At 40.9% G+C, this 27,512-nt stretch overlaps 1 protein-coding gene across 1 annotated transcript in view; it reads left to right on the top strand.

Moving 5' to 3' along the window:
- LOC133227578 (usherin-like) overlaps nucleotides 1–27,512 on the top strand; it is a 77,705-nt gene that overhangs the window by 20,399 nt on the left and 29,794 nt on the right. Inside the window, exons 3-7 of the mRNA XM_061382189.1 lie at nucleotides 10,577–10,786; nucleotides 13,886–14,124; nucleotides 15,517–15,725; nucleotides 23,373–23,549; nucleotides 25,382–25,465. Of these exons, the coding sequence (XP_061238173.1) occupies nucleotides 10,577–10,786; nucleotides 13,886–14,124; nucleotides 15,517–15,725; nucleotides 23,373–23,549; nucleotides 25,382–25,465 (919 nt within the window). The remainder of the gene's footprint in view (nucleotides 1–10,576; nucleotides 10,787–13,885; nucleotides 14,125–15,516; nucleotides 15,726–23,372; nucleotides 23,550–25,381; nucleotides 25,466–27,512) is intronic.

Here is a 27,512-nt window from a genome sequence, read left to right as displayed (position 1 = left end):
AGATGCCTATAAATGTCTAGGAAACTGAACAGTTCTCTCCCAAAGGCATATTTGCCATGAAACTGGAAACAAGATTCTTTTCTTTGAATAATGCATTCCCTTTCTTCACTGTTTCCTTTTTATATATCTTGAGGTACTTTTGAGAAATTTTAATAAGAAGGTAAAATGGAGGATGCCATCCAATCAACAAAGTTTGATGTAGAAGCAATATTCTGAAAAGCCAGGCTTTCATTTATTCTAACCCTCAGAGTTCTAGAGTGGAGAAGTACCCAGAGACAAAGACACAGAGAATATGGGTTGACCTCAGAATACGGTCAGGGTTTTCAAGTCTGTTGTTAATCCATAACAGCTAAATGGACCCAGAAGTGAATTAGAGAATTGCTATTTAGTCTCACTTTCTCAACTAAGAAGTCATATCCTGACTTTTTACACAAATATAATAAAAACCATCATCGTGTATTTAGTGCTTGCCCCACTTCAGTACTCTTGCCTGGAAAATTCCATGGACGGAGGAGCCTGGTAGGCTGCAGTCCATGGGGTCGCTAGGAGTCAGACACGACTGAGCGACTTCACTTTCACTTTTCACTTTCCTGCATTGGAGAAGGAAATGTCAACCCACTCCAGTGTTCTTGCCTGGAGAATCCCAGGGACAGGGGAGCCTGGTGGGCTGCCGTCTCTGGGGTCGCACAAAGTCGGACACGACTGAAGCAACTTAGCAGCAGCAGCAGCATGTACTGCTAAGGACTCTTAAAAGTTTTGCATGCATTAACTCATAATAATCATCTGAGGCAAGGATTATTCTAAATAATAACCCTTAGAAACCCTTAGTTAACATGCCCAAGGGTACAACTGGTAAGCGAAAGAACTGAAATTTGAACCTAGAATTCAGGTTCCACAGACTGTGTTCTTAATTCACCCTCTGGTTGCTCCAAATTGTGTTTGTGTACAGCTCTGGGGCTTTCAAAATCTTAGTAAAATATTTATAAATGTACTTATCCTCCACCCCATTTCTCAAAATTTATAGCAATTTTATTGCCCATAAATCTCAAAATAATCCTATGAGGTAGATATTATTTTTTCCATCATAATCAGGAAACTGAATGACTGAGCAAAGTGCCTAGTCAGGAAATGGCAGAGTCAGAACTTGGGTCCAAATGTTCTGACACCAGATCCCATCATTGTTCTGCTGAAACATAGCGTCCTCAAGTCACCCCATCAAGAGCATGAACTCCTGACCCTGCAAAGATAAACTGACTCAGGGTGTAATCTGGGCTGCAGGACTTATTGTCACCGTGTCCTCAGCCAGTAATTTACTCTCTAAGCCTCAGTTTCCTTACCGCTAAAATTGGGATGAAAAAAAACTTACCTTAGTATTTTAGTTTTACCCACCAGGGTTCTTGACCTCCTTAATAAAAATTGATCAGAGGCCAGAAAAAAAAATTAGGACAGTGCTTTATTGGAGCCCCTGCTGTAGCAGGGGGAGCAAGAACAAGTAACAGTTTCCCTTGCTAGCTCACTGAGGGTAGGGACAAGCTGGTTCCTTATATGGGGTGAGGGTAGGGGTGTGTCCAGGGTTGGGTTAGAGGGATGGATTAGGTGGTCTTCCCACCCCTTTGGTGATGTTGAGTTTTAAGGCAACTTTTTCACTCTCCTCTTTCACTTTTCATCAAAGGCTCTTTAGTTCCTCTTCACTTTCTGCCACAAGGGTGGTATCATCTGCATATCTGTGGTTATTGTTATTTCTCCCAGCAATCTTGATTCCAGCTTGTGCTTCATCCAGATTGGCATTTCCCATGATGTACTCTGCATGTAAGTTAAATAAGCAGGTGATAATATACAGACTTGACATACTCCTTTCCCAATTTGGAATCAGTCCGTTGTTCCATGTCCGGTTCCAATTTTTGCTTCTTGACCTGCATACAGATTTCTCAGGAGGCAGGTAAGGTGCTCTGGTATTCTCATCTCTTGAAGAATTTTCCACAGTTTGTTGTGATCCACACAGTCAAAGGCTTGGCATAGTCAATAAAGCAGAAGTAGATGTTTTTCTGGAACTCTCCTGCCGTTTTAGTGCATTTATATGGATTTCCCTAGTACCTCAGCTAGTAAAGAATCTGCCTGCAATTCAGAAGACACTGGTTTGATTCTTGGGTCAGGAAGATCACTTGGAGAAAGGATAGGCTACCCACCCACTCCAGTATTCTTGGGCTTCCCTGGTGGCTCAGATGGTAAGAATCTACCTGCAATGTGGGAATCTTGGGGTCAATCTCTGGGTTGGGAAGATCCTCTGGAGAAGGCTACCCACTCCAGTATTCTTGCCCAGAGAATTTCATGGACAGAGGAGCCTGGTGGGCTACAGTCGACGGGGTTGCAAAGAGTCGGACATGACTGAGCAACTTTCACTTTCACTTTACACGTGTTTGGAGTAGCAGGGAAAGTATTTGACTAGTACTTGCCTCTGTATAACAGGAAGTATTGTTTAAAGCATGATACGTAGCAGCAGGTATGGATACTGTGATGTTTGTGGTCGTTTCCACCACCTCACTTTAGGGCTCCTCTCTGCGAAACAGCCAGTCTGTGCAGAGTTCAACAGCAGCCTCAGGGCAGTATCTCGAACACATAGAAGATGTGTCTATCTAGGACCTCCTTCAATAGAAAAAGCAGAGGGCTCAAGCTTTTACCTCACATACCTGTATGACAGGGCTGGTCCTACACTTACCAAGCTGTCTCTGTGCCTCTGTTTCCTTGTGTATAAACTGGTTATGATGCTGATAGCCCCTCACAGCATGTTGAGAGGAGGAAGTAAATCAGCACGCGTAATTCCCTTATACAGGTATAGGTGCTCACTAAACCCATGAACTACTTTTACATATCCTCCAAGAGAGCTGGACAGGACTGAGTCCCTGAGTTTGCTCTCTCAGGGAGAGCAAACACAGCAATTAAAAGGGAGTATGATAAGTTCCAAATTTTCATTATCATTAGGAACATCAAATGGAAGCTAATTTCAGTATTCTCCGCTAATATGGAAGCCAGTTTTCCTCTTCTTACATTTTAGGAAAGAGCCATTCATACTTACTGAGCACCTCCACAGGACATGGCTGTGTGCTGAGCAGTAGTGACAGAAGACATCCATTTCTAGTGAGGAAAACGTCTTGTAATCTCTTTACTTAGCTTCACATCTCTGAATTTCAAAAGCACCAGTAGAAGCAAACACAATGTTCTGCTGTACCCTTCTTCCCCTGGGTCCCAGAATTCAATTAAAATCATGTTCCATCTTGCCTGATGCAAAGTGTTTTAGATTAAAGGAGCCTGGAATGCAAGGACCATATCTGTAAAAGCATAACTATAATGGACCCGGCAAAGCACCATGCAAACAGAGATGCTGAAAAAAGTCCATTTGATGATGAAAGAAAATCAGATAGGTAGATGGTTAAACAGATAGCTACCCAGAGCTTTTCAGCCAGTGATTCCTTTATGAATGCAGCCTGTGGGACTGTTAATGAATTTTTTTAATCTTATCATCATCATATTATTTCAGATTTATTGCCTTCTCTTTTTAGTCTCTCTTAACCTCAGTCCTGGCAAAGCCTATTTTAGTGTGTTGCTCTTTGAACATACTCAAAACCCATGGCAAGCTACCCTTTAAAAAGGCATTGGCATGAATGCCATGGGAAAATGTACTCCAAGGTTGCAGATGAATTGATATGATTTCCTTGATTGTATCTTTTTATTTATGAGGCATAATTTATGAGCGCTGGAGAGCAAACTGCAATGAGTGATGACTAACTGCAGCCCAAGTCATAAATCAGGAGCAGTGAAAGAAGAGGTGATTTTGATCGAATCTATTGAATTAGCTGTTGGCCTTAGCCAATATAGGTATCGGAAAGACCTTTTTAATATCTATTTGTCTCTCTCCTGGGAGTGGGATCACAATCTCATTACATGCCCCTAGGAAACAAATAATTTAATTGTTTGCCTGTTAACATGTAACCTATTTACTCTTCTTATTAATTACTGGCAGGGCTGTTCATGTTGGACCTGGTTGTTTCTGATGTGAATTGTCCTGAAAATATATTCATATTCTCCAGTTTTTGTGAATAATGTTGCATCCCTAGTGCTGCTTGATGAAACAATATTGTTTGTTTGGCTTTTTTTTTTTTTTTAACTCGGCGGCACAGACCCGCCCCGACCCAGCGCGCCGGCGAGCTCCGCCCCCTGGGCCCTCTCGGGACACCGCCCCGGTCCGGCCGGAGTCCAAAACAATATTGTTGAAATGTTTCTGTTTTATCAAAAATTGCCATTATTCCACAAGGAAGTATGTTATAGAATATCACAGAAGTTGCAGAGAACTGAAAAATTCCTCTGTGTATTAATCCTCTCAGAGTCACAGTTATACTTCAACTTGTAATAAACAGCCTGGAAAAAAGTGCAAAATCTTAAAATGCTTCAAGGGGAAGGACAGCCACTGTCGCTTACATTAAGAGTTATCAGATAAGAGGGTTTTTGTGAAAGATCACTGGCTGAATTTGGTTATTCCTATATGTGTGTGTGTGAGTTGCTCAGTTGTGTCTGACTCTGCAACCCCGCCAGGCTCTACTCCATGGAATTCTTGAGGCAAGAATGCTGGAGTGGGTTGCTCTCATATCTCTAGGGGATCTTCCTGACCGAGGGATTGAACCTGAGTCTCCGCATTGCAGGCAGATTCCTTATCTCTGAGCCACTAGGAAAGTCCCATTATTCCTATGGTCCATTTTTATATGGAAAATGATAACAAATTCATGACCAAGTAGACATCAACTGGATACTAATAGTATAGAAAGCATTGCTAGGTTTGTTCTCCTGGTCTTATCAAGACTTGTAGCATTTCCTCAACCAAAAGAATCATAAGGTATTTTTATAATTAAGAAACCCTGAAATTTTACATTAAGAATTTCTCTTTGCACTAAGACTGCACTTGGAAAATATTAGTCCTGGGGAATGTTATTTGAGAAAGTATGGCTGGGGAATGTTATTTGAGAAAGTTATGAGCCATTGAGTGAGACAAATCATTAGAATGAAAACTACAGTTAAGCATGGAAGTTGTGCTAAAGAATAGTTAGGTCATTAATGTAAGCACCCATTGGGCCCCCACGCTAAGGTTTCTAAAGCGTCTCTCTTCTTTCATCCTCACTGGAGTCATGATTCCTTCTCTTTCTCTTTTACAAAATTTCTTACAAATGCTTCTGTTCACAAACTCTTGCTTTCCCTCTGGAATAAAATTAGGAGGGAAAATGTTGGGTGAGAGGAATTAAGAACATTTAAAAATAGTTAATAATGTTCATCTGGGCTGCATGGAGGGGAAAATACCCAGCAAGTTCTAGAGATAACAGTATTTCAAGAAATTTGCTCCTCAAGTGAAAACTAGGTGCCAAATGGTCATTCTACAAAAGCTAGTGAACTCTGGTTTGTTTGGAACTCTGGCCACTGTAATAAACTCGGTTAATGATCATTGCACTTGTAACATATTCAGCCAGATACATGCTGTGTGTTTATTTGAATGGCTGAAGGTAATGACAAAAGTAACGCAAAGTGCAATTCTGAATAGACAACATGTGAATAGAAATTGAAAAAAAAAAAAAACTGTATGATTTCTCTACCTGGTTCTGTAGGGAATAGCTCTCTGTGTTTCTCAAACAAGACTGGGCACAAGAATCACTTGGAAAAAAGGCAGGTTCTGAGATCATTTCACTAGAAATTCTCTTACAGGAATGCAAAATGATTCTGAAGATAATAGCCAAGGAGCACGTTTGGACAAAGACTCCTCTGAAGGAAGATTTGTAAAAGGCAGTTTTCAACAGAGGACAAACAATTGAACCCATTGTTTCCACAGCAGTGAGATTTGGGCAGCATGGTGGCAGATGTTGACATTTCATGTAATTAAAACTTTTTAAAGCAACATATAGTAATTAGTCCTAGGAGGCTGGGAAAGTGGGCAGAGGATAACTAAAAGAACAATTTTATCTTTAATGGGCAACAGCATAAGGTTGGTGATAGTCACTAGTTAGATAACAAAAATTAGATTGAAAACAAATAGATCTACTCTTTTGCTAGTCAATTAGAAAATTTGGGGTTAGCTCATTTTAGTTATTTTTAATTTATTCAAATATTTAATCTGTGTTTTCTATGACATCTTCTTACATTGTAACTCCTTTCATGGTTTCACCCAAAACCCTGGAGAGGAAAGCACCCCATCTCAGCCAGCCCTAACCTGTTCTAACTAGTAGCTCTAAGTTGGGAAACTCCAAACTCTTACAGTTATAATGTGTGGGTGTGTGTGTTGTACGTGTGTGTGTGTATATGTGCACATGTGCAAATGTTCATTAAACCCAAATGATAAATAGAAACTTTAATCACCTTTAATTTTTTTTTATTATCAAAGGATAAATGTGTTCAACTAGATGGTGTGAGTGTGAGGATATTTTGCATAAACAAAAGATGAAAATGTATCCTTACTTTTTTTCATTCTTGAGCATGAAATTCATAAATTATACTTTAGTTTTCAACTCTTAAAAAGTCCCTTCTTTTTTCTGAGTAACTCATACATTGTTTATATACCCTGGTGGCTCAGTGGTAAAGAATCCACCTGCAATACAGGAAATGCGCGTTGGATCCCTGAATCAGGAAGATCCCCTGGAGAAGGAAATGGCAACCCACTCCAGTGTTCTTGCCTGAGAAATCCCATGGACAGAGGAGCCTGGCGGGCTACAGTCCATGGAGTCACAAAGAGTCAGATATAACTTAGTGACTAAACAACAGCAACAAGAATATGTGAGGGGATCTTGGAATACAAATCAGGTGGGTTGGTTTATTTTAGGTAAATAAGAGGTAGATAGGTGGCAGATAGATATAGATATTTTGTTAGCCAAAAAGTTCATTCAAATTTTTTCATAACATCTTATGGAAAAATGCAAATGAACTTTTTCGCCAACCTGATAGGTGGCTAGATAGACAGACTAAGTACGCAATTCTACCTCTGTTCTCAAGATATCTCATTTCTTAATGTTTATATAGGTTCATTAAAAATAGAAGATCAGAGTATACTACTCATATTTCCCCATACAAGATCTCTGCTTTTTATCTACCATATAAAGATGGACCTAAATCTTGGAGCCATTATTTCTCAGTAAAAATAAACCATAAGCATAATCTGTTAGTATTTTTATCCTGAACCTTAAGCTATACTTTAGTTCCTTTATCTCCTGTTTAGCTGGGCATAGACAAAAATCTACAGCGATTTTTAGCTAAAGGACTTTTTACCTTGAGAGAGAGAAAGAAAGAGATTCAGTGACAGTTTCTTTCTGCCTTTTCTTCTGGTAGTTTGGCATAAGAGACACTGCCTTGTGGTATAACTCTTGAGAAATCCATAATGCTTCATTAGCACAGCTTTCTTCATTGTAACTGCTTTCATTTTCAGAGGAGCGCATGTAAATAGGCTGCTCCTGCTTTGCATAAGCATGTTGATTTATATGAATGCTATTTTGATCTCAAATTGATTGAATACTAAAAAGAAAGACTAGGAAAAAAAGCACTGTATTATGAAGGTCTCCTCTCAAAGACAAAAGACACTAGAGCCTACATTCATTCCCAGTTACTGATGGGGAATTCTGTATGGCCCCGTTTTTTTTTTTTTTTTTTAATATTTCTAGAGAAATACAGTAAAATACTACATTACTGAGACTCAAGTGTTTTAAAATACCATGAGTTAAATTATATTTTGGAACTAGAAGTTCACCCCATAAAAACTCATGCAACACAGAAAGGCATGAAGTCTAGACCTAACTGCCAATGTGAGCATTAAAAAGCCTTAATAGATTTGGTGCGCAGTAGTTAATCCACCTGCCAATGCAGGAGACACAGGAGACACAGGTTTGATCCCTGGATCAGGAAGATCCCCTGGAGGAGGGCATGGCAACCCACTCCAGTATTCTTGCCTGGAAAAACTCATGGACAGAAGAGCCTGGTGGGCTACAGTCCATGGGGTCTTCAAGAGTTGGACACGGCTGAGTGACTGAGCACGAATTAATAGGCAGCTTGCTGAATTTTTATTTTGTCAAACCCAGTTGCACTTTCCTCCTTGTGTTCTTCTCCATCCTTTGTGGCCCCTACTAAAATCCTGTATGCACTTAAATTACCAACCAAAGCCTTTCACTTGGCAAAGAGTTTGATATCAGCGTGTTCACCTTATTTTGCATCCCTTTCTCAAGAATATTTATTTTCTTTTCAAACTTTGTTACTTATTGTGTAATCAAAAATGCTTTCCTACCCTCCAGAAAGAAATTTTTATTAAAAGAGGTTAGTCTGGAGCAGACTGAAGTCAGAGGCTCTTTCTCATCAGCCTTACAGTATGACCTCCTCATCAGTTATTTCCTATAGCTACTCTCCCTGTTGTTAGACTGACCATGGCCATTCCAGAGAGGGTGGTAAGAGCAGCTGTTGTGTTCTGCCCTGGACCCTGGTTTCCATGGAACCTGGCTCTCACATTGCTAAGACAGTTTTCTGCTCCTTACTTCCCTGGGTCTATCAAAACAAACCTTCATCATTCAAGGCAACCTGGGTGTGTCTGTTTACCCTTGCAAGCTGAGATTTTACCTAATTCCAGAATTGCAGGTAATTGTCTATAGCTGCTGCTGCTGCTGCTAAGTCGCTTCAGTCGTGTCTGACTCTGTGCGACCCCATAGACAGAAGCCCACCAGGCTCCCCCGTCCCTGGGATTCTCCAGGCAAGAACACTGGAGTGGGTTGCCATTTCCTTCTCCAGTGCGTGAAAATGAAAAGTGAAAGGAAAGTCGCTCAGTCGTGTCCGACTCTTAGGGACCCCATGGACTGCAGCCTACCAGGCTCCTCTGTCCATGGGATTTTCCAGGCAAGAGTACTGGAGTGGGGTGCCATTGCCTTCTCCAATTGTCTATAGACAGGTTATTTAATATTCATAATCCTGAGTATCTTATTTATTTGTATGGATGACATACAGAATCAAAAGCACAGCTTACTGGAAAGAGCAATAAAATTTCCTGGAGAGTAGAATTCTAGTTTCAGGTATTGTGACTTCTGTCACCTTGAACAAGAGAATCACATTTCAGAGGCTTGATTTCCCCATCTGTAAAAGGGGCCAATAATATATTCTCTAGCCACCTTACAAAGTTGTGTTTGTGAGGACCTAGTCAGTGAACATTTGTTAAAGTGTCTTGTAAAGTATAAAATTTATACAAATGTGAGTGATTATTATCCACATGATGGGAGCAATGGATCAGAACACTGAAAAGAGCAGGCTCTACTTAGTAAGTAGGTTAGTTATCTCTTTTTAAAATCGGGCATGTATATCAATTATTTCTCAATAAAACTGGGGGTGAAAAACAGGGCTTCTGGCAATCCTATCAGCAACAGCCTGGAGATTTACTCTTGACTGTAATTCAAGAGCAATTCAACATCAGAAAGATTACTTTTAGAGAAATCTGCAAAAAAAAAAAAAAAGTACAGAAACACTGATAGGAGTTAGCCTAACTGCTGAAAGCTCTCTGATTCATTAAATTCTCTTAAAGATATTATTGATGTGAAAGCAAAATAAAAATGAAACTAAACTCTCATTGCAAAGTATTCTCCTACAGTGTTTCCTAAATATCTTGCATTTGAACATTCCACATGCTCTTTTAACATCACACACCTAGAACATGTGCACTATAGAATGAAGTTTTCAAGACTTGCCTTTAAAAGCTCAAAACAAATATATATAATTAAATACATATATATGTTATAAATAGACAATTATATGTATTATATGAATTATAATATTCATGTATGTGTATATATGTGTGTGTATACACACACACAAAGACACCAAATGCAGAAAAATTTTCCTGAAGTTAGACTTGCCCAACATGAAAGCTTACTAAGGAAGACTCCTACTCCTAAACATGCAGACAGTCCGCTTGTATTGCCATTTAGATCTATCATCCTGATTGATCACTGTGTAGTTGGCTGTTATTGGGCCTAATTTAACCCTATCCACTCATACATCCATCTACTCTGTCTATTGTACCTGACATTCTACAAATTACTTACTCATGCAAATAATGACCTAAGGCAACCTTTTAGGATATTCGTGTTTAATTATACAAATGGTGCTTGATAAATAAGATTATACTTCCTTCCATATGTTTATTCCCTCCTTGATGAAAGGAAAATTTAATTTTCATGCAGATTGAGTGAGGACAGGGTTTAAGAATTGCTGAGTTTTATGGAGTCTGCAGATCCATTCGGTTTGCAGAAGCTAACAAAAATCACTCCACGCCCTGCACGGGGATGAGCAGCTTTTCATTAGGCTTAAATCAGCTGATTGCATTTGGAAACCGAGGTTCTAATCAGCCCCTCTGTGTTCACAGGGTCAAAGGCTAAAAAGAGGGAAGACCTGCCCTCCTTTGCGATTGTGAAGTTCCAGAATCACAGTGTCTCTCATTCTGTGTGTTCAGTTGCTCTGGTTGCCAGCTTCTTTGCAGCTTGAGGTTACCTTGCTTTTGATGGGTCTTACTGATTTCTCTTTGGAGGTCTGGGCCGTGAATTCAGCAGGTAAAGCCCCCAGCAGCTGGACGCGGTGTAGAACTGGACCTGCCCCCCCGGAAGGTCTCAAGGCCCCCAAGTTCCACGCGGTTTCTGCCACCCAAGCAGTGGTCAACATCAGTGCCCCCCAGAAGCCCAACGGGATTGTCACTCTCTACAGATTGTTCTCCAGGAGCACCAGCGGGGCCCAGACAGTGGTGAGCAGCAGTATTCTGATTGGTTTACTTAAATAACCAAGCTTGGTGCCCTTGCTTTTTGTTAGCCTTGATCCTTCTTTCTTATCCATCTGTTCTCAGTTGCCCCATGGTGACCTTAGTGACACAAAGATCCCACTGCAAAGAAATAGCATCAGGAAACATACAGAAGATATGTAAATACTTGGGATGAGGAGGGCTAAAGGTGGTATTCAAGACTCCACCGATCTTGTAAGAAGCCTAAGACCTTAGAGATAATCAAATTAATTGAATGAATTTAATTAGGATACACATGTCAAGCACTTAACACAGTAGTGGCTTGTAGTAAGGGGCCAAGAAACAGTCTTTGTCAGTGATGTAAATGTTAATATGAAAAGGGAAAAAAACAGAGCAAAGGAAAACCTCAGAATCCCCATTTGGCATGAGCAAATCTCTAATCATACACTGAAAACTCAGTCTTTTGAGAAAGTTCTAGGTCTTTGGAAAAGACAACAGAATGGTTCAGCTCAGCCCTACTCACTGTTCATGCATTAACACATTTGGGGCACACTGAGGAGATAAGACAGTCCTGTGGAGGGAAATCACCTTTCACATTGTGTTTTAGCCCAGCCACTGGCTGAAAAGGACACTAGCAATCAACTCGTCTGGTTCCTGCATTATTTAAACCAAGAGACTACCATCCTGGAGATGAAGATGAAGTCTCTTTTCTCTGCAGGACAGCTGGTATCACTCTCACATTTCTCATGAATAAGTATAGATTATAATACTTTGTTCACACAGACCTCATAGAGAAATTGTGCACATCCCAGTATTACATGATAAATTATTTAGACTGATTGAGGGAACAATTTTGGCAAGTGTGGAGAAATCCTTTGAGGCCAGCATGCCAGGTATGGAAACACAATTTCAAAGGATCACTCACATGCAAGGAAGTCTCGTATTGAATGTTAAAGAAATATTAGCATATTTTCTACAAGGCTTCTGATTCAATAAATATAGATGATGTAAATACAATCAACCCTTGATTATCCATGCTTATAAAATGATAATATTAATAAACTAAAATAATTTATATTTGGAGTGCCTTGTATACATTTTTCTAAATAACAGGTAGCTCTTCTTAATTAAATGTTGCTTATGTCAATGTGAAAATGAGTTTCCAGTTTCGGAGCTCTCCTCTTCCAAAGAGCACTTAATAAAACCACAATAAGGTAAAAAACATTTGCTCCAGATAAACTAAAAAGTTCATAATGCAACAAAGATAACTGAGGAAAAAAGTATATTTCTTATAGAACAATACCTTTAGAGAAACACATGGACTTTCAAACTCTTAAATATATATAAATATATCAAAAAAGCAAGAGAGTTTCAGAGAAATATCTACTACTGCTTTATTGACTACGCCAAAGCCTTTGACTGTGTGGATCATAACAAACTGTGGAAAATTCTTAAAGAGACAGGAATACCAGAACACCTGACCTGCCCCCTGAGAAATCTATATGGAGGTCAAGAAGCAACAGTTAGAACTGGACATGGAACAACAGACTGGTTCCAAATTGGGAAAAGAGTACATCAAGGCTATATATTGTCACCCTGCTTATTTAACTTCTATACAGAGTACATCATGCAAAATACCAGATTGAATGAAGCACAAGCTAGAATTCAGATTGCAGGGAAGAAATATCAATAACCTCAGATATGCAGATGACACCACCCTTATGAGAGAAATCGAAGAACTAAAAGGCCTGTTGATGAAGGTGAAAGAGGAGAGTGAAAAAGTTGGCTTAATACTCAATATTCAAAAAACTAAGATGATGGCATCCAGTCCCATCACTTCATGACAAATTGATGGGAAAACAATGGAAACAGTGGGAGACTTTATTTTGGAGGGCCCCAAAATCACTGCAGATGGTGACTGAAGCCATGAAATTAAAAGACGCTTGCTCCTTGGAAGAAAAGCTATGATCAACCTAGACAGTGTATTAAAAAGCAGAGACAAAACAAAGGTCCATCTAGTCAAAGGTATCATTTTTCTAGTAGTCGTGTATGGATGTAAGAGTTGGACCATTAAGAAAGCTGAGTGCCAAAAATTGATGCTTTTGAACTGTGGTGTTGGAGAAGACTCTTGAGAGTCCCTTGGACTGCAAGGAGATCCAACCAGTCAATCCTAAAGGAATGCAGTCCTGAAAATTCAATGAAAGGACTGATGCTGAAGCTGAAACTCCAATACTTTGGCCACCTTGTGCAAAGAACTGACTCATTGGAAAAGACCCTGATGCTGGGAAAGATTGAAGGCAGGAGGAGAAGGGGACGACAGAGGATGAGATGGTTGGATGGCATCACCGACTCAATGGAAATGAGTTTGAGTAAACTCCGGGAGTTGGTGATGGACAGGGAAGCCTAGCGTGCTGCAGTCCATGGGATCGCAAAGAGTCGGACACAACTGAACGACTGACTGATATATAAAATATATTTCAAGCTCATGATACTCAACTTTAGAATTTGAGGGAAGTTTTGATACCCAAATTATTGATCCACACAAGTAACAATGGCAGAATATGAACCTTAGAAAATGTTGAATTTGAAATATAATTCAAATATAGATTTTTTTCAGAAAGACATCATTCTGAGGGTCATAGAACTTGGTCAGTATTTTGTGAGCTTTGTGCCATTTTCTAGTATTTATGGTAATAGACAACACTGCGCCTTGTGATTCCTATCCTGTGGCCTCAAACTTCTATCTAACTGTTATCTCATTGCATTTTTTGGCATGTGTAAGCCATGACTCTCCCACTGGGTTGATCATTCCTGAGGGTAAATATTGTGCTGGATGCTAGGGTGCATCTCCCAGAGTAACTAGCGAGGCACTGTTTTCAGAGAATGTATGGTACATGATTGGAGAAGGAAATGGCAACCCACTCCAGTGTTCTTGCCTGGAGAATCCCAGGGACGGGGGAGCCTGGTGGGCTGCCATCTATGGGGTCGCACAGAGTCGGACACGACTGAGCGACTTGGCAGCAGCAGCGTGATACATGATAAAAGTGAACCAACTGTCTGTGACTTGCGACCCGGCTTCATCTAGCCTTCTCTCTCCTTCTACAGCTGGCTGAAGGCCTGGCCACCCAGCAGACTCTTCACAGCCTGCAGCCCTTCACGACCTACTCCATTGGGGTGGAGGCCTGCACTTGCTTCAGTTGTTGTAGCCAAGGGCCAACAGCAGAGCTGAGAACTCCTCCTGCTCCACCCGCAGGATTGTCCTCTCCGCAAATCCAGATGCTGGCCTCAAGGACAGCCTCCTTCCAGTGGAGTCCGCCGCTGTCCCCCAACGGTGTTATTCAAAGGTAGTGTGGGAGAGCCAAAGGGAGAAATAAACCAAAATAAGACATGCACACGGACCTTCAGCTTCCCCACCCTCCCCAGGAAGACATGCTGATTGAACAGGTACCTGTAGCAAAATGGGCTTTCCAGGTGGCTCAGACAGTGAAGAAGCTGCCTGCAATGCAGGAGACCTGAGTTCGACCCCTGGCTTGGGAAGATCCCCTGGAGAAGGCAGTGGCAACCCACTCCAGTATTCTTGCCTGGAGAATTCAATGGACAGGGGAACCTGGTGGGCTACAGTCCTTGAAGTTGCAAAGAGTTGGACACAACTGAGCAACTAACACTTCATTTCATTTTATAGCAAAATAGACAAAAAAATCGATGAGTGGTCACATTCCTTACAAAGTGTCTCAATCATAAAATCAGCTAAGGATAGAAAGGTGAACAACAAAAATAAGGAACACAAGGCAGGGACTTTCCTAGCAGTCCAGTGGCTAAGACAACATTCTTCTACTGCAGGGGCTACAAGTTTAACCCCTGGTCCTTTGTGGCTCGCAGTGTGCTGCCAGAACAATGAAAGAAAGTTGAGGAAATGTGTTCCCTGTCATTGAAAGAATGTGCTCCTCCTCATGGTTCCCTGAGGAGAAGGCGATGGCACCCCACTCCAGTACTCTTGCCTGGGAAATCCCATGGACAGAGGAGCCTGGTAGGCTCCAGCCCATGGGTCGCTAAGAGTCGGGCACGACTCAGTGACGTCACTTTCACTTTTCACTTCTATGCATTGGAGAAGGAAATGGCAACCCACTCCAGTGTTCTTACCTGGAGAATCCCAGGGACGGGGGAGCCTGGTGGGCTGCCATCTATGGGGTCGCACAGAGTCGGACACGACTGAAGCGACTTAGCAGCAGCAGCAGCAGCGTGGTTCCCTGGCATTTTTCACTCTGCAGGGCTCAGTTAAAACATAAGGAACTTCTGTGGCTGAATCAGAATTCCTTTGATGTAATTTAGAGTTTTGTAATGAACCACTGTTTAAAAGAGCAAAGAAGTTATTTCACTCAAAATAATCTGTAGAGAGAAGAGATATTCTTTATTTCCGACAGGAGAAGTTTTATCACTGTCCTCTAAAAAGAGAACTATCTTATCTGTACCAACAAGGATTCCTGACTGCTGGGTGGACAGCAACATGTGTATACAGGGGACTTCTCGTATCGTTTCTCTGGTTCCATCTGCTGCCCACTTCCAACAGTGTTAAATAAAGTGTTTCTGAAAACAAGCATCTCCCACAAGTGGGAGTTTTAAAGTGCTGGTAGTTCGGTGAAAGCAAAATGGTTTTTCACTAAACATGATCAGGTATAAAAGAGAGTTAGACTAATTCCACTGACTGTTTCCTCTTTCTGTGTCCCTTCTCCTTCCAGCTATGAGCTCCAACTCTACAAGGCATGCCCTCCGGATTCAGCCACCCCCTGTACCCCCAGCCAAACTGAGACCAAGTACAGGGGGCCAGGGCAGAGAGCCAGCCTCGAGGGTCTCCAGCCCTACACCACCTACAAGCTGAGGGTAGTGGCCCACAACGAGGTGGGCAGCACGGCCACTGAATGGATCAGCTTCGTCACCCAAAAAGAATGTGAGTAGAAGTGGCTGCCACCATGTGCCCGAGAAGCGGCAGGGCAGCCAGAGGGGAGGCTTGTCCTGAAGGGAGGGGAACAGTTGGCTAAAGGGATTGAGTGTTCGATTTCAGTGAACGCTACTGAGACATCCATGAAGACAAGTATCGGGCGAAAATGCCCATTGGATTAAATAACATGGAGATCAAGAGGGAATTTAGGGAGGACTTCCCTGGTGGTCCAATGGCTAGGACTCTGTGATCCCAAAGAGAGGGCCCAAATTTGATCCCTGTTCAGGGAACTAGATCCCGCATGCCATAACCAAAGATCCTGAGTGCCACAACTTAAGACCCAATGCAGCCAAATAATTTTTTAAAAAAAGAATGAATTTAGGAAGATTTGTCATGTGGCAATGGGATGAAAACCAATTTAGAGAAAATTAATATATGGGTAAGATGAAAATAGACAGTGAAGATGACTTTTTTGTAATTCTTAAAACTTTTAATGAACCAATTTGGTAATTTATTTAATTTTGACTGTAATGGGCTTCATTGCTGCGTGGGCTTTTCTCTAGTCGCAGCGAGCAGGGGTGCTATGTGGTTGTGGTGTGCAGGCTGCTCACTGCAGTGGTTTCTCCTGTTTCAGTGCACAGGCTCTGGGCATGCAGGCATCAGCAGCTGCAGCATGAGGGCTCAGAGCGCAGGCTCAGTAGCTGTGGTGCAGGGCTTAGTTGCTCCACGGCATGTGGGATCTCCCTGGATCAGAAATCAAACCCGTGTCTCCTGCCTTGGCAGGTGGATTCTTTACCACGGAGCCACCCGGGAAGCCTTATATATTTACTTTGGGATAACTTTTTGGAGAAGTTTGTCACTCCTCTCCCTTACAAATGACGTAATCGCTCACATTGCCAGTAAGCACTGAAATCTGGCCCTTCCAGGAAGAACACAAGGGCTCCTGAGTGCAGAAAAGGGCAATTAACTAATTCATTGTGTCCTTACATTTCTATAAAATAACACCTTTTCTGAATTGATAAGGTTTATATGTCTACTTTTTAAAACTGGCAAATACAAAAAGTATGAAGAAGTACTTATAATCAGAACCAGCTATGTAGTTTGTGGGGTCCACTGGAAAATAAAAATACGGGGTCCCTTGTTCAGGAATCATTAAGAACTTAAAGACAATGACAGCAGAGCATCAGACTAAGTCTATAATTCTCCTACATGAGGGGCCCTGGGCAGCTACACAGGTTACACACCCATGAAGACAGTCCTGCTCATTATCCCACTCCACCCCAAGGCAACCACCGTTAATATGTTGGCATAATTTATTCCTTTAATCCCTTTTTATGCAGCTTTTATTACGTGGTTGAGATCATACTCTAATGAAAACTTAATATCTGATTTTTATACTTGATATTATTTTATTTGCATTTTCCATGACATTAAAAACTCTTAGCCACCAAGGTTAATGGCTGTATAATATTCCATCGTGTGAATTAGTTGAGCCATTCCAGTTGTTTCTAATATTTTCCTTTTATAAATGTGGTGAGAAATGAACAAATCTTTGTGTGAATGTCTGATTATCTTCTTAAATGGAATTTATCTTCAGCAAATGGAACTTACTACATCAGGTATTTTAAGTTTTTGAACACTTATTGCAAATTTGCTTTATTTATTATCAAAAACTTAAATATTTTAAGTTTTTGAACACTTATTGCAAATTTGCTTTCCAGAAACATTGTTAACAGATTATAATCTCATTTGACACTGACATTTTTAAAAATGAGAGATACACATTCACGAAAATTCAGTGCCTCGTACAAAGACCTTAATGTGCCTAAGCAACAATATAGCAGGATGTTAGCAAAAGGTCATCTTTAAAGAGCTTGCTTATTGCTGGCACTGTTCAAGCATTTGACAAATAATCCTTACCACAGACCTATGAAGTTAAGTCCTATTATTAACCAGATTTACAGATGAGAAAGCTGAGGCAGGGCTACGGACTGTGCATTACAGTTCCAGGATGCTATTCACGTCCGTTAGAATCTGCACTGAGGCTCCTGGGGTTGTGTGAGGAGCTAAAGCTAGCACTTCAGTCCTTCCATCTTCCACACTTAGAAAGTGGAAGTGTTTCTCTAAGTTCAGGATCACTCAGCTCAGCAGCAGCCTCAGTACTGCTGTATTAACCTGATCAACTAACCCCCTACTATCTGTAATAGAGATTTCAGACCTTCTCCACCCTCCTCCAACCCCTCACTGCTCCTCACCCCATTCCCACATGCCCTCACCATCCTCACCCACCTCACCCACCTGCAGAACTCCTTCCTCATAATTCACCAGGAAAGGAAAAGTCGTCGATTAGTAATTGGCTTCCTTCCCGCCCCAGACAGCCACATGCCCTACATCTCCATGATCCCCATCAGGGACATGGCAGGAAGGGATGGTCCTTCCATCTGAAATAGACCCTCCTCTTGTGTTTTGACCACCACTTCCATCCCTACTGATCACCGTTTTTCTATCCCTAATCTTTAGTACATCACTGTTGCTTCTACCCTTCTAATTTCAAAGCAAACAGACTCCATTTCCCTTTTGATTCCTGGCCAGGCTCCTCGCTCCAGGGCACAACTCTTCTAAAGAATGGTCTTCAAGTGCTTTCCCATTTTCTTTCTTTCCACATTTTATTTAGCTTCCTCCCAACTGATTTCCACATCGTCCCTGCATGAAAATCTCTTCCTAAATTTGCCCTTGACCTCCACACCGATAATCCATTGGGCATTTTTCACCAGTAATCACATGGTCTTCTTGGGAACATTCAGTGAGATTGAACCCTCAATCCTTGGTTAAAAAGTGGTTCTCCATACTTTGCATGGCAGGTCGCTCCCAGTTTTCCTCCTGCCTCTTTGGATGTTCAATTTTATTTCTTTTATTTTTAAAATTTTATTTATTTAATTTATTTATTTTATTTTTTATTTATTACTTAATATTATTATTTAATTTTTTTTATTTATTTGGCTGTATCAGGTCCTAGTTGTGGCAGTCAAGATCTTCACTGCGTCACGTGGGATCTCCCGTTGCCGGGCATGGGCTCTCTAGTTGTGGTGCATGGGCTCTGTGCAGGTTTAGTTTCTCTGCAGTGTGTGGGATCTTAGTTCCCTGACCAGGAATTGAACCCATATCCCCTATATTGCATGGCAGATTCAGTGGTAAAGAATCCGCCTGCCAGTGCAGGAGACACAGGAAAATGGGTTGGATTCCCTGGGTCAGGAAGATCCCCTGGAAGAGGAAATGGCAATAATGGCACTCGAGTATTCTGGCCTGAGAGGAGCCTGGTGGTCTACGGGCCATGGGGTCACAAAGAGTCGGACACAACTGGAATCACTGAGCACGCACGTACCTTCTTAACCTCTGGATCACAAGGGGAGTCCCTGTTCCATTTTAGTCAACTTTGTTGGTTGATCGTCCACCAATCAAGTTCTTTAAGCTTAAACCCCAAACTTTCTCTGCCCACACTTTCCCCTTCCTCCCCCTTCACTCTTTTTTCCTTCTCTTCTCCTGCCTCACCTCTTCCCTCTTCGGATGAGTTCATCTCTTCGAAGGCTTCCATTGCAAAGGCTGACTCCCAAATGGTCACCTTCTCCCCAAGCCCTCGGCTTGAAACCCAGAATCCCATACCCAGCTTCCACACCTCTCTTTGAGCTTTTCATAATCAGCTTGAGTTTGGAAGACTCCCTGACAGAGCTTGTATCTTCTCCCTTAAATCTGTGTCTCCTTTAGCCTCATTCTCTGCATTTTATCTCTAGCACTGGGCAGAGTGTTTTAGATACCCAGAATGTGTTGTTTATGGAGTGAGTGAAGGCATCAGAACTTCCTTGACATTGGAGAAGTGGCTAAAGGTTGCATTAGTACTGAAGGAGAAAGGGTTCTCTTAATCTGCTTACTGGATCCACAGACATGGAAAAACACGACAAATAATTGGCTGTCATATGGGGTTTAAATACTATTTATATTCCTTTTAACTCATTATACAAACTAGCAGAGAGAAAATGTGGATCAGACAATACAAACCACAAGATGCTTTGAAGATAGCATTTGCAGTTTTATGTAAATGTAATCACATGTACATGGTTTTAGAAAGGCAGAGGAACCAGAGATCAAATTGCCAATATCCACTGGATCGTCAAAAAAGCAAGAGAGTTCCAGAAAAACAAATATTTCTGCTTTATTGACTATGTCTTTGACTGTGTAGATCACAATAAACTGTGGAAAATTCTGAAAGAGATGGGAATACCAGACCACCTGACCTGCCTCTTGAGAAAACTGTATGCAGGTCAGGAAGCAACAGTTAGAACTAGACATGGAACAACAGACTGGTTCCAGATAGGAAAAGGAGTACGTCAAGGCTGTATATTGTCACCCTGCTTATTTAACTTGTATGCAGAGTATATCATGAGAAACTCTGGGCTGGAGGAAGCACAAGCTGGGATCAAGAGTGCCAGGAGAAATATCAATAACCTCAGATAAGCAGATGACACTACCGTTATGGCAGAAAGTGAAGAAGAAAAAAAGAGCCTCTTGATGAAAGTGAAAGAGGAGAGTGAAAAAGTTGGCTTAAAGCTCAACATTCAGAAAACTAAGATCATGGCATCTGGTCCCATCACTTCATGGCAAATAGACGGGAAAACAGTAGAAACAGTGGCTGACTTTATTTTTCTGGGCTCCAAAATCACTGCAGATGGTGATTGTAGCCATGAAATTAAAAGACGCTTACTCCTTGGAAGGAAAGTTATGACCAACCTAGACAGCATATTAAAAAGCAGAGACATCTGACTCTGCTGTAGGCCTGATAAAATAAAAATAATGGAAGAAAAAAAAATAAAAAGCAGAGACATTACTTTGCCAACAAAGGTCCGTCTAGTCAAGGCTATGGTTTTTCCAGTGGTCATGTATGGATGTTAGAGTTGGACTGTGAAGAAAGCTGAGCGCCAAAGAATTGATGCTTTTGAACTGCGGTGTTGGAGAAGACTCTTGAGAGTCCCTTGGACTGCAAGGAGATCCAACCAGTACATCCTAAATGATATCAGTCCTGGGTGTTCATTGGAAGGACTGATGTTGAAGCTGAAACTCTAATACTTTGGCCACCTGATGCAAAGAGCTGACTCATTTGAAAAGACCCTGATGCTGGGAAAGAGTGAGGGCAGGAGGAGAAGGGGACGGCAGAGGATGAGATGGTTGGATGGCATCATCGACTCGATGGACATTGGTTTGGGTGAACTCTGGGAGTTGGTGATGGACAGGGAGGCCTGGCGTGCTGCGGTTCATGGGGTCACAAAGAGTTCGACACAACCGAGCAACTGAACTGAACTGAATCACATGTACACTCAGTAAAGCTCTGGAGAAGCATTAGCAGCATATTCTGCCCTCTCTTTCTAAATTACACCTTCAGTGCGAGAGCAGAGGTGAGGTACAAATGTTTAACAACTGGCCTTCTTGAGAAAAAAATGTCGTGACTTGAAGGACTTGCCAATTTCCACAGTGTAAATACTCCCACTTGACTGATTTTAAGTTGCCAATGTGACAGCACTGAACACAGAGTTGGGAAGAGATCGTGTACTGTTATATAATATTTCCACCCTCCAGAGAAAGTAGATGTAAACAGCCTGAAGAACACAATATTAAAATGCAAAGTTTTAATATTTATTACCTTTGTTTTAATATATTTAGTTTTACATGATTTAATTTTTAATAGTGACTGGGTTCAATAACCAACTCACAAAATTCCTGAATATTTAACAATCAGGATGAACCAAATCAGAACTGGAGTGCCCCCATAAAGTAAATTAGTAAATCATGCTCCTTTAAATAAATGCACATTGATTACAACAAAATAACATAGCCTTTGGAGTTAAGCAAGCCTGGGTACAGATCCTTGGTCCCTTACCAGCTGTTGACCTTTGCAAGTTATTTAATCTCTCTGAAACTTAGTCCCTTCCTCTGAAAAATTAGGAGCTAATTCTTACAAGATTGTTTTAAGGAGTAACTGAAAAAAGTACATTAAGTACTCTGTTGTATGTGCTTTGGATTGCTTTATTGACATAGTAGTTAATAGTAGTTAATCATTTTCTCAATCTCTAAACCCATTATTCCTGATTATTTTGATAGTTTGATCACTCTTTTTTTCTTCAGGAAGATCTCCACATCCTACAAGGCAAATAAAGCCCCTATCTTTCTATTTTCATACTATTTACAAGCCTTCTCTTTATCTATACTGTTACAATGTAGGGGAGAAGTAGAAATCTACAGAAATTAAATGAAAGAGTGAAACCACAACAACCACAATAGTATCTTTCATTGTGATATTAGGCTCAATTTGGCCTCAATTAGGCTAGATGAGCCTTTCATTTCATTTTCAAGTGAAAAATGAATACATTTATCAACAGTATTGAAAAATGACTTGATACTTCTTGTTTCAGTATTTGCAGAAACATTTTCCTCTGTTTATGGAAGCATTTTCCTCTCGTCTTATTTTGAAAGATGAGAACCAAATTTGTCTTCCTAGTTTTAATCTATGATCACAATAGCATAATGATTCCTTATTTTGTTATATTTCCCCACATCAGCAACACATGGATTTGATTTTAAAAGAAAAAAGGATACCCAATTTATTTCTTCCACTCACTTTTTTCCTAAAAGCCAATTTCATATATAGCTGGATCTTAGTGTTGTTACAAATGTATTGATTATTTTGGAGCAAATGAGATCTCATGAAATAAATCACTTCTGACTTGACAAGATGATATGGTATCCCTTCATTTGTTGCTACCGAAATGATTCATTTAGAAGATGAGCCTCCGTTAAGGCTTGTTCTTCCTTTATTTTAGTAAGGAGCTGAAAAATGAAAAGGGAGCATTCCTGCTAAATGCACACAAAGTCACTTCTCTATCTGATATAATACTTACGAGACCTGCGCTTGATTATATACTAATGTACTGTGTTATTGATTGATTAGTCAGGGCAATGAATTATTATTCTCGAATTGCTACTTGCAAGGCTTTTTAACTATCTTAGAAAACAAACTAACGGTTCAAGAAAAAGCTTTAAAAATAAATGGGCGCCAAAAGAACATAATTCACCATCTAAGCAGTTTGGTTGGGAGAAAAAAATATATATATTAACTTCATCTAGTCCTTGGGGCTTTGTAGCAATAAATATTGATTTGATATGAAAAATAGCTATCCACTGGAGTTAATAGTGTTAAGGATACTTTACCTGTTAAAAGAAGGAAAATGTAACAAAATGTGAGCTCTGGGGCTATGCTGATGAGCAGAACCATTGTATGTTAATAGTTGTATTGCATAAAACACCATTCTTCATTGATCTTTTTTTTTTTTTTTGGAAAGCAGGTGCAACATTGCTGAGAAAGCATTTCACACATGTTCCAGTGATTTTCTTTTCACCCCCCAATGCCAGGTTTTTCCTTTAAGCTATAAGGTAAATAGGAAGGGTTCTAGCAACGGCAAAGTTTAAAATGTGTGCTCATATTTGAAAATGAAAAGCATGCACACACACCCACGCCACACTATTTTTAGAACTTAGAACCTACTCTCAGCTGTTGTTAGAACTTAGCACCTTCTGCCAGCTGTTTTCAGAACTGACATCCCTCTCGCACAGTGCCGCAGTACCGTGCCCCGTTCTCAGTGGACAGCAACCTGTCCGTGGTGTGTGTGAACTGGAGCAACTCCTTCCTGCTGAACGGGCGGCTGAAGGAGTTCGTCCTGACCGACGGAGGACAGCGCCTCTACAGTGGCCTTGACACCACCCTCTATATCCCGAGGACCGCGGACAAAAGTGAGTCTCCTGCTCCCATTTCTCAGTGCGTTAGGAGCTGGGTTTCCCAGCTTTCCAAGACGCTGGATCTGAAAAGTTGACCCGCAGACGTTCAGCATTAACACGTCCTGGGTTAAGTGACTACTTACGGAAAAATGACTGCTCTGTGTTGACCTGCCTGGTGCACTGCGTTTGTGATGCAGTCCTCGGAGCACTGCTTCCGCTGACCTGAGGGTCCCCAGGAACAAGACAGGAGGGCAGGTTGTGTGTGCCAGAGCAATAGCACTCACTAGCCACGTTGTTGTTCAGTTGCTAAGTCATGTCCGACTCTGGACACCATGGACTGCAGCACGCCAGGCTTCCCTGGCCTTCACTGTCTCCCAGAGTTTGCTCAAACTCACACCTTCTTGAATCACTGATGCCATGAGCAATGCCTGAAACAATACACTTTTAGGGACTTTGCAGATATTCTTGAGGCACCACCAGCACAGTTAGGCCATGACCATCTCCAGATATTAAGGACCCTGCTGCTACTGCTAAGTCGCTTCAGTCATGTCCGACTCTGTGCGACCCCATAGACGGCAGCCCACCAGGCTTCCCCATCCCTGGGATTCTCCAGGCAAGAACACTGGAGTGGGTTGCCATTTCCTTCTCCAGTGCATGAAAGTGAAAAGTGAAAGTGAAGTCGCTCAGTCATGTCCGACTCTAGGGACCCCATGGACTACAGCCTACCAGGCTCCTCTGTCCATGGGATTTTCTAGGCAAAAGTACTGGAGTCGGGTGCCATTGCCTTCTCCGAAGGACCCTGAATAAGGGCTTTTCTTAACCAACCTCCGTATCTGTTCTTGAAATAACAACCCTCTTCCCTCTAACACTGAATTCCTTCACCATATTTAATTACATGTGCTGCTTCCGTTTGCCATGTTTTTAAATTGAAATGAGAAAATGCTTTACAAGATACTATCTTCTGAGGATCAACATGGCCATAGGACCAATAGATGAGAGGTCATTTTGAACAATCTGGGTTTATACAATGAATTAATTAGTGGTGGGTTTTTTGTTTTGTTTTGTTTTTAGTTTCCTTGAAAATAGGTACTACTTATTTTGACTGAAAGGTGCAGGTAAACCATGAGCCTCCAGTATTGCATTTATAGCACTTGAAACTAATCAATAACATTTTTACAACAATCCAGCACATTTTTGTGGTCACAGTTCTTGGTCACCTGGGCAGCTTGTTGTGATGCGGAGATGGCCCACGGTTGGGAGATTCAGGTTCTACCCCTGGCCGGGCCTTTAACCATCTGTGTGACCTTACAAGACTCACTTCCCATGGGGTCCTGAGTACTGTAAGAAGTATTTAGGCCATTTGATTTCCAGGATCCCTTTTGAGCTCTCCTGCTTAGTGAGAAACTCTGGGTCCCCTAGTGAAGGAACACCTGTGCATTTTAAAGAAACAGGTTCGGACCATATGCAGAACAAGATACACTGTATGTATTGGGTTGGCCCAAAAGTTTGTTTGGGTTTTTCCATAACAGCTTATGGAAAAAGCCAAATGAACTTCTGGGCCAACCCAATATTATCCTTTACTCCTCTGATAATTCTTTTCCTTTGCTAGATAACCTCTGAACTTCTTTAGTTCTGTTACTTATATGTATGCTATTACTACACTAATAATAGCTGGTTTTCTTGATAGTTTTTAACTTTGAAATTAAAGTTTACGTAGTAGATAAAACCTCAAAACTTGCTGTGGAATCCTGTTTTTAGACTATTTCATGTTCTAACACATTGCTTTTCTGAAACTGTGCCCACTATTTGTTGATGTTGAATAACTAAGTCATCTACCTCTTGTTTAGCTTTCTTTTTTCAGGTCATCTGCATTACAGAAGAAGGAAGTGCTAAGACGCCTTTGATCCAATATGATACCTCCACTGGATTTGGTAAATATTTAACTCAAATTATATTTAGTGTAGCATTTACTCATTTTCCTAAAGAAACATGCATGTTTATTTGTACATACTTGTTTATGCATATATATATATATCTGTGTGTATGTATATATATAAATATATACACATCTTAGCATAGACTGTATGGAAGAAATTGTGTTAAGTGTTGTAAGAATTTGTTTTTAAATCCTCATGAAACTTACATTAGGCAAGGGGTTAGGGTATGCTCTTAAAATGCCAAATCATTGAATTGTAGATGCAGAGATATATGACAAAACTTCTCTCCTAATCAAAAATTCTGTCAATAAAAAGCCCTATGAATTTGTTTACCAAAAAAAAGTGAATTTATAGAGGAAGTCAGAGGAAAGAGAAAATACTCTTAATACCAATTTGTGTTGATCATAACAATAATATTCCAGATTCAGAGACTAAAATGATGAATTTGGGAAATTTCTGTCTTGTATCCTCTGTAAAAGATTATGATTGACTGTTAATACCAGGTAATTTAGTTGAAGTGGTGAAATTGCAATTTTTATGGAGCAGCTTTTAAATTGAGTTTTCCACATAATCTTTGCATCAAATGTAAAATAATTTACAATTTCAAAGGGCAAGTTAGAGAAATGCTGAATCTTTTCCATTAAAGTAGAATTGAGACTACTACCGTATTTTAAATTCCAATAAGTAATGTTCTGTCTACTTTGGATGCTTATTTAGTTTGCTTAAAAAAAAATTCTGAAACACAGGTGTACACACATACTGTTATTAAAGATAACTTCAATCTATAAAAATAACGAAGTACTATTCTGTTCCCAGACATTACATGTCTGGATGCCATGTAAAATCTCTTGTAACACCTAATGCATAGTGTATTTCATCTTACATAATAGCAGCTGTGGCACAGAGCAGACCTCATTTGGTCTTCTTTTAGGAACCCCAATGTTTCCACAATGGGAAAGATTAAGACCTGAGGGACATGGGGACTTATCCAAGAATGCCCCCTGCAAGCTCATTCAGTTCAGTCGCTCAGTCATGTCCAACTCTTTGTGACCCCATGAACTGCAGCACACCAGGCCTCCCTGTCCATCACCAACTCCCAGAGTCCACCCAAACTCATGTCCATTGAGTGAATGATGCCATCCAACCATCTCATCCTCTGTCGTCCCCTTCTCCTCCTGCCCTCAATCTTTCCCAGCATCAGGGTCTTTTCAAATGAGTCAGCTCTTTGCATCAGGTGGCCAAAGTATTAGAGTTTCAGCTTCAACATCAGTCCTTCCAATGAACACCCAGGACTGATCTCCTTTAGGATGGACTGGTTGGATCTCCTTGCAGTCCAAGGGACTCTCAAGAGTCTTCTGCAACACCATAGTTCAAACACATCAATTCTTCTGCACTCAGCTTTCTGGTATAGTCCAACTCTTACATCCATACATGACTACTGGAAAAACCATAGCCTTGACTAGACAGACCTTTGTTGGCAAAGTAGTATCTCTGCTTTTTAATATGCTGTCTAGGTTGGTCATAACTTTCCTTCCAAGGAGGAAGCGTCTTTTAATTTCATGGCTGCACTCACCATCTTCAGTGATTTTGGAGCCTCAAAAAATAAAGTCAGCCACTGTTTCCCCATCTATTTGCCATGAAGTGATGGGGCCAGATGCCATGATCTAAGTTTTCTGAATGTTGAGCTTTAAGCCAACTGTTTCACTCTCCTCTTTCACTTTCATCAAAAGGCTCTTTAGTTCTTCTTCACTTTCTGTGCAAGCTCATTACTGAGAAGTTAAACATGGTTTTTCTGTAGACTCCTGGTCCCATGATTTTTATTTAGCAGTTCTCAAATTTAAGAGTAGATAAGAATCATCTTGCTGATTTTATTTATTATATCCTTTCCAGGGCGCTGGTGGAGATTTTGAATCAGATGGGCCTAGGAATCTGCTCTTTTAAACAGGTTCTGCCCAGTGATGCTGACACAGGGAGCAGGACCATGTGATGAGTAAAACCACATGAGATCTTACCAGTCTAGTCTCCCTGGCCAGTGGGGAGT

The sequence above is a fragment of the Bos javanicus genome, chromosome 16, assembly GCF_032452875.1.
Source record: "Bos javanicus breed banteng chromosome 16, ARS-OSU_banteng_1.0, whole genome shotgun sequence".
NCBI classification, from domain to species: domain Eukaryota; kingdom Metazoa; phylum Chordata; class Mammalia; order Artiodactyla; family Bovidae; genus Bos; species Bos javanicus.
This window is presented reverse-complemented; position numbering and strand designations above follow the sequence as displayed.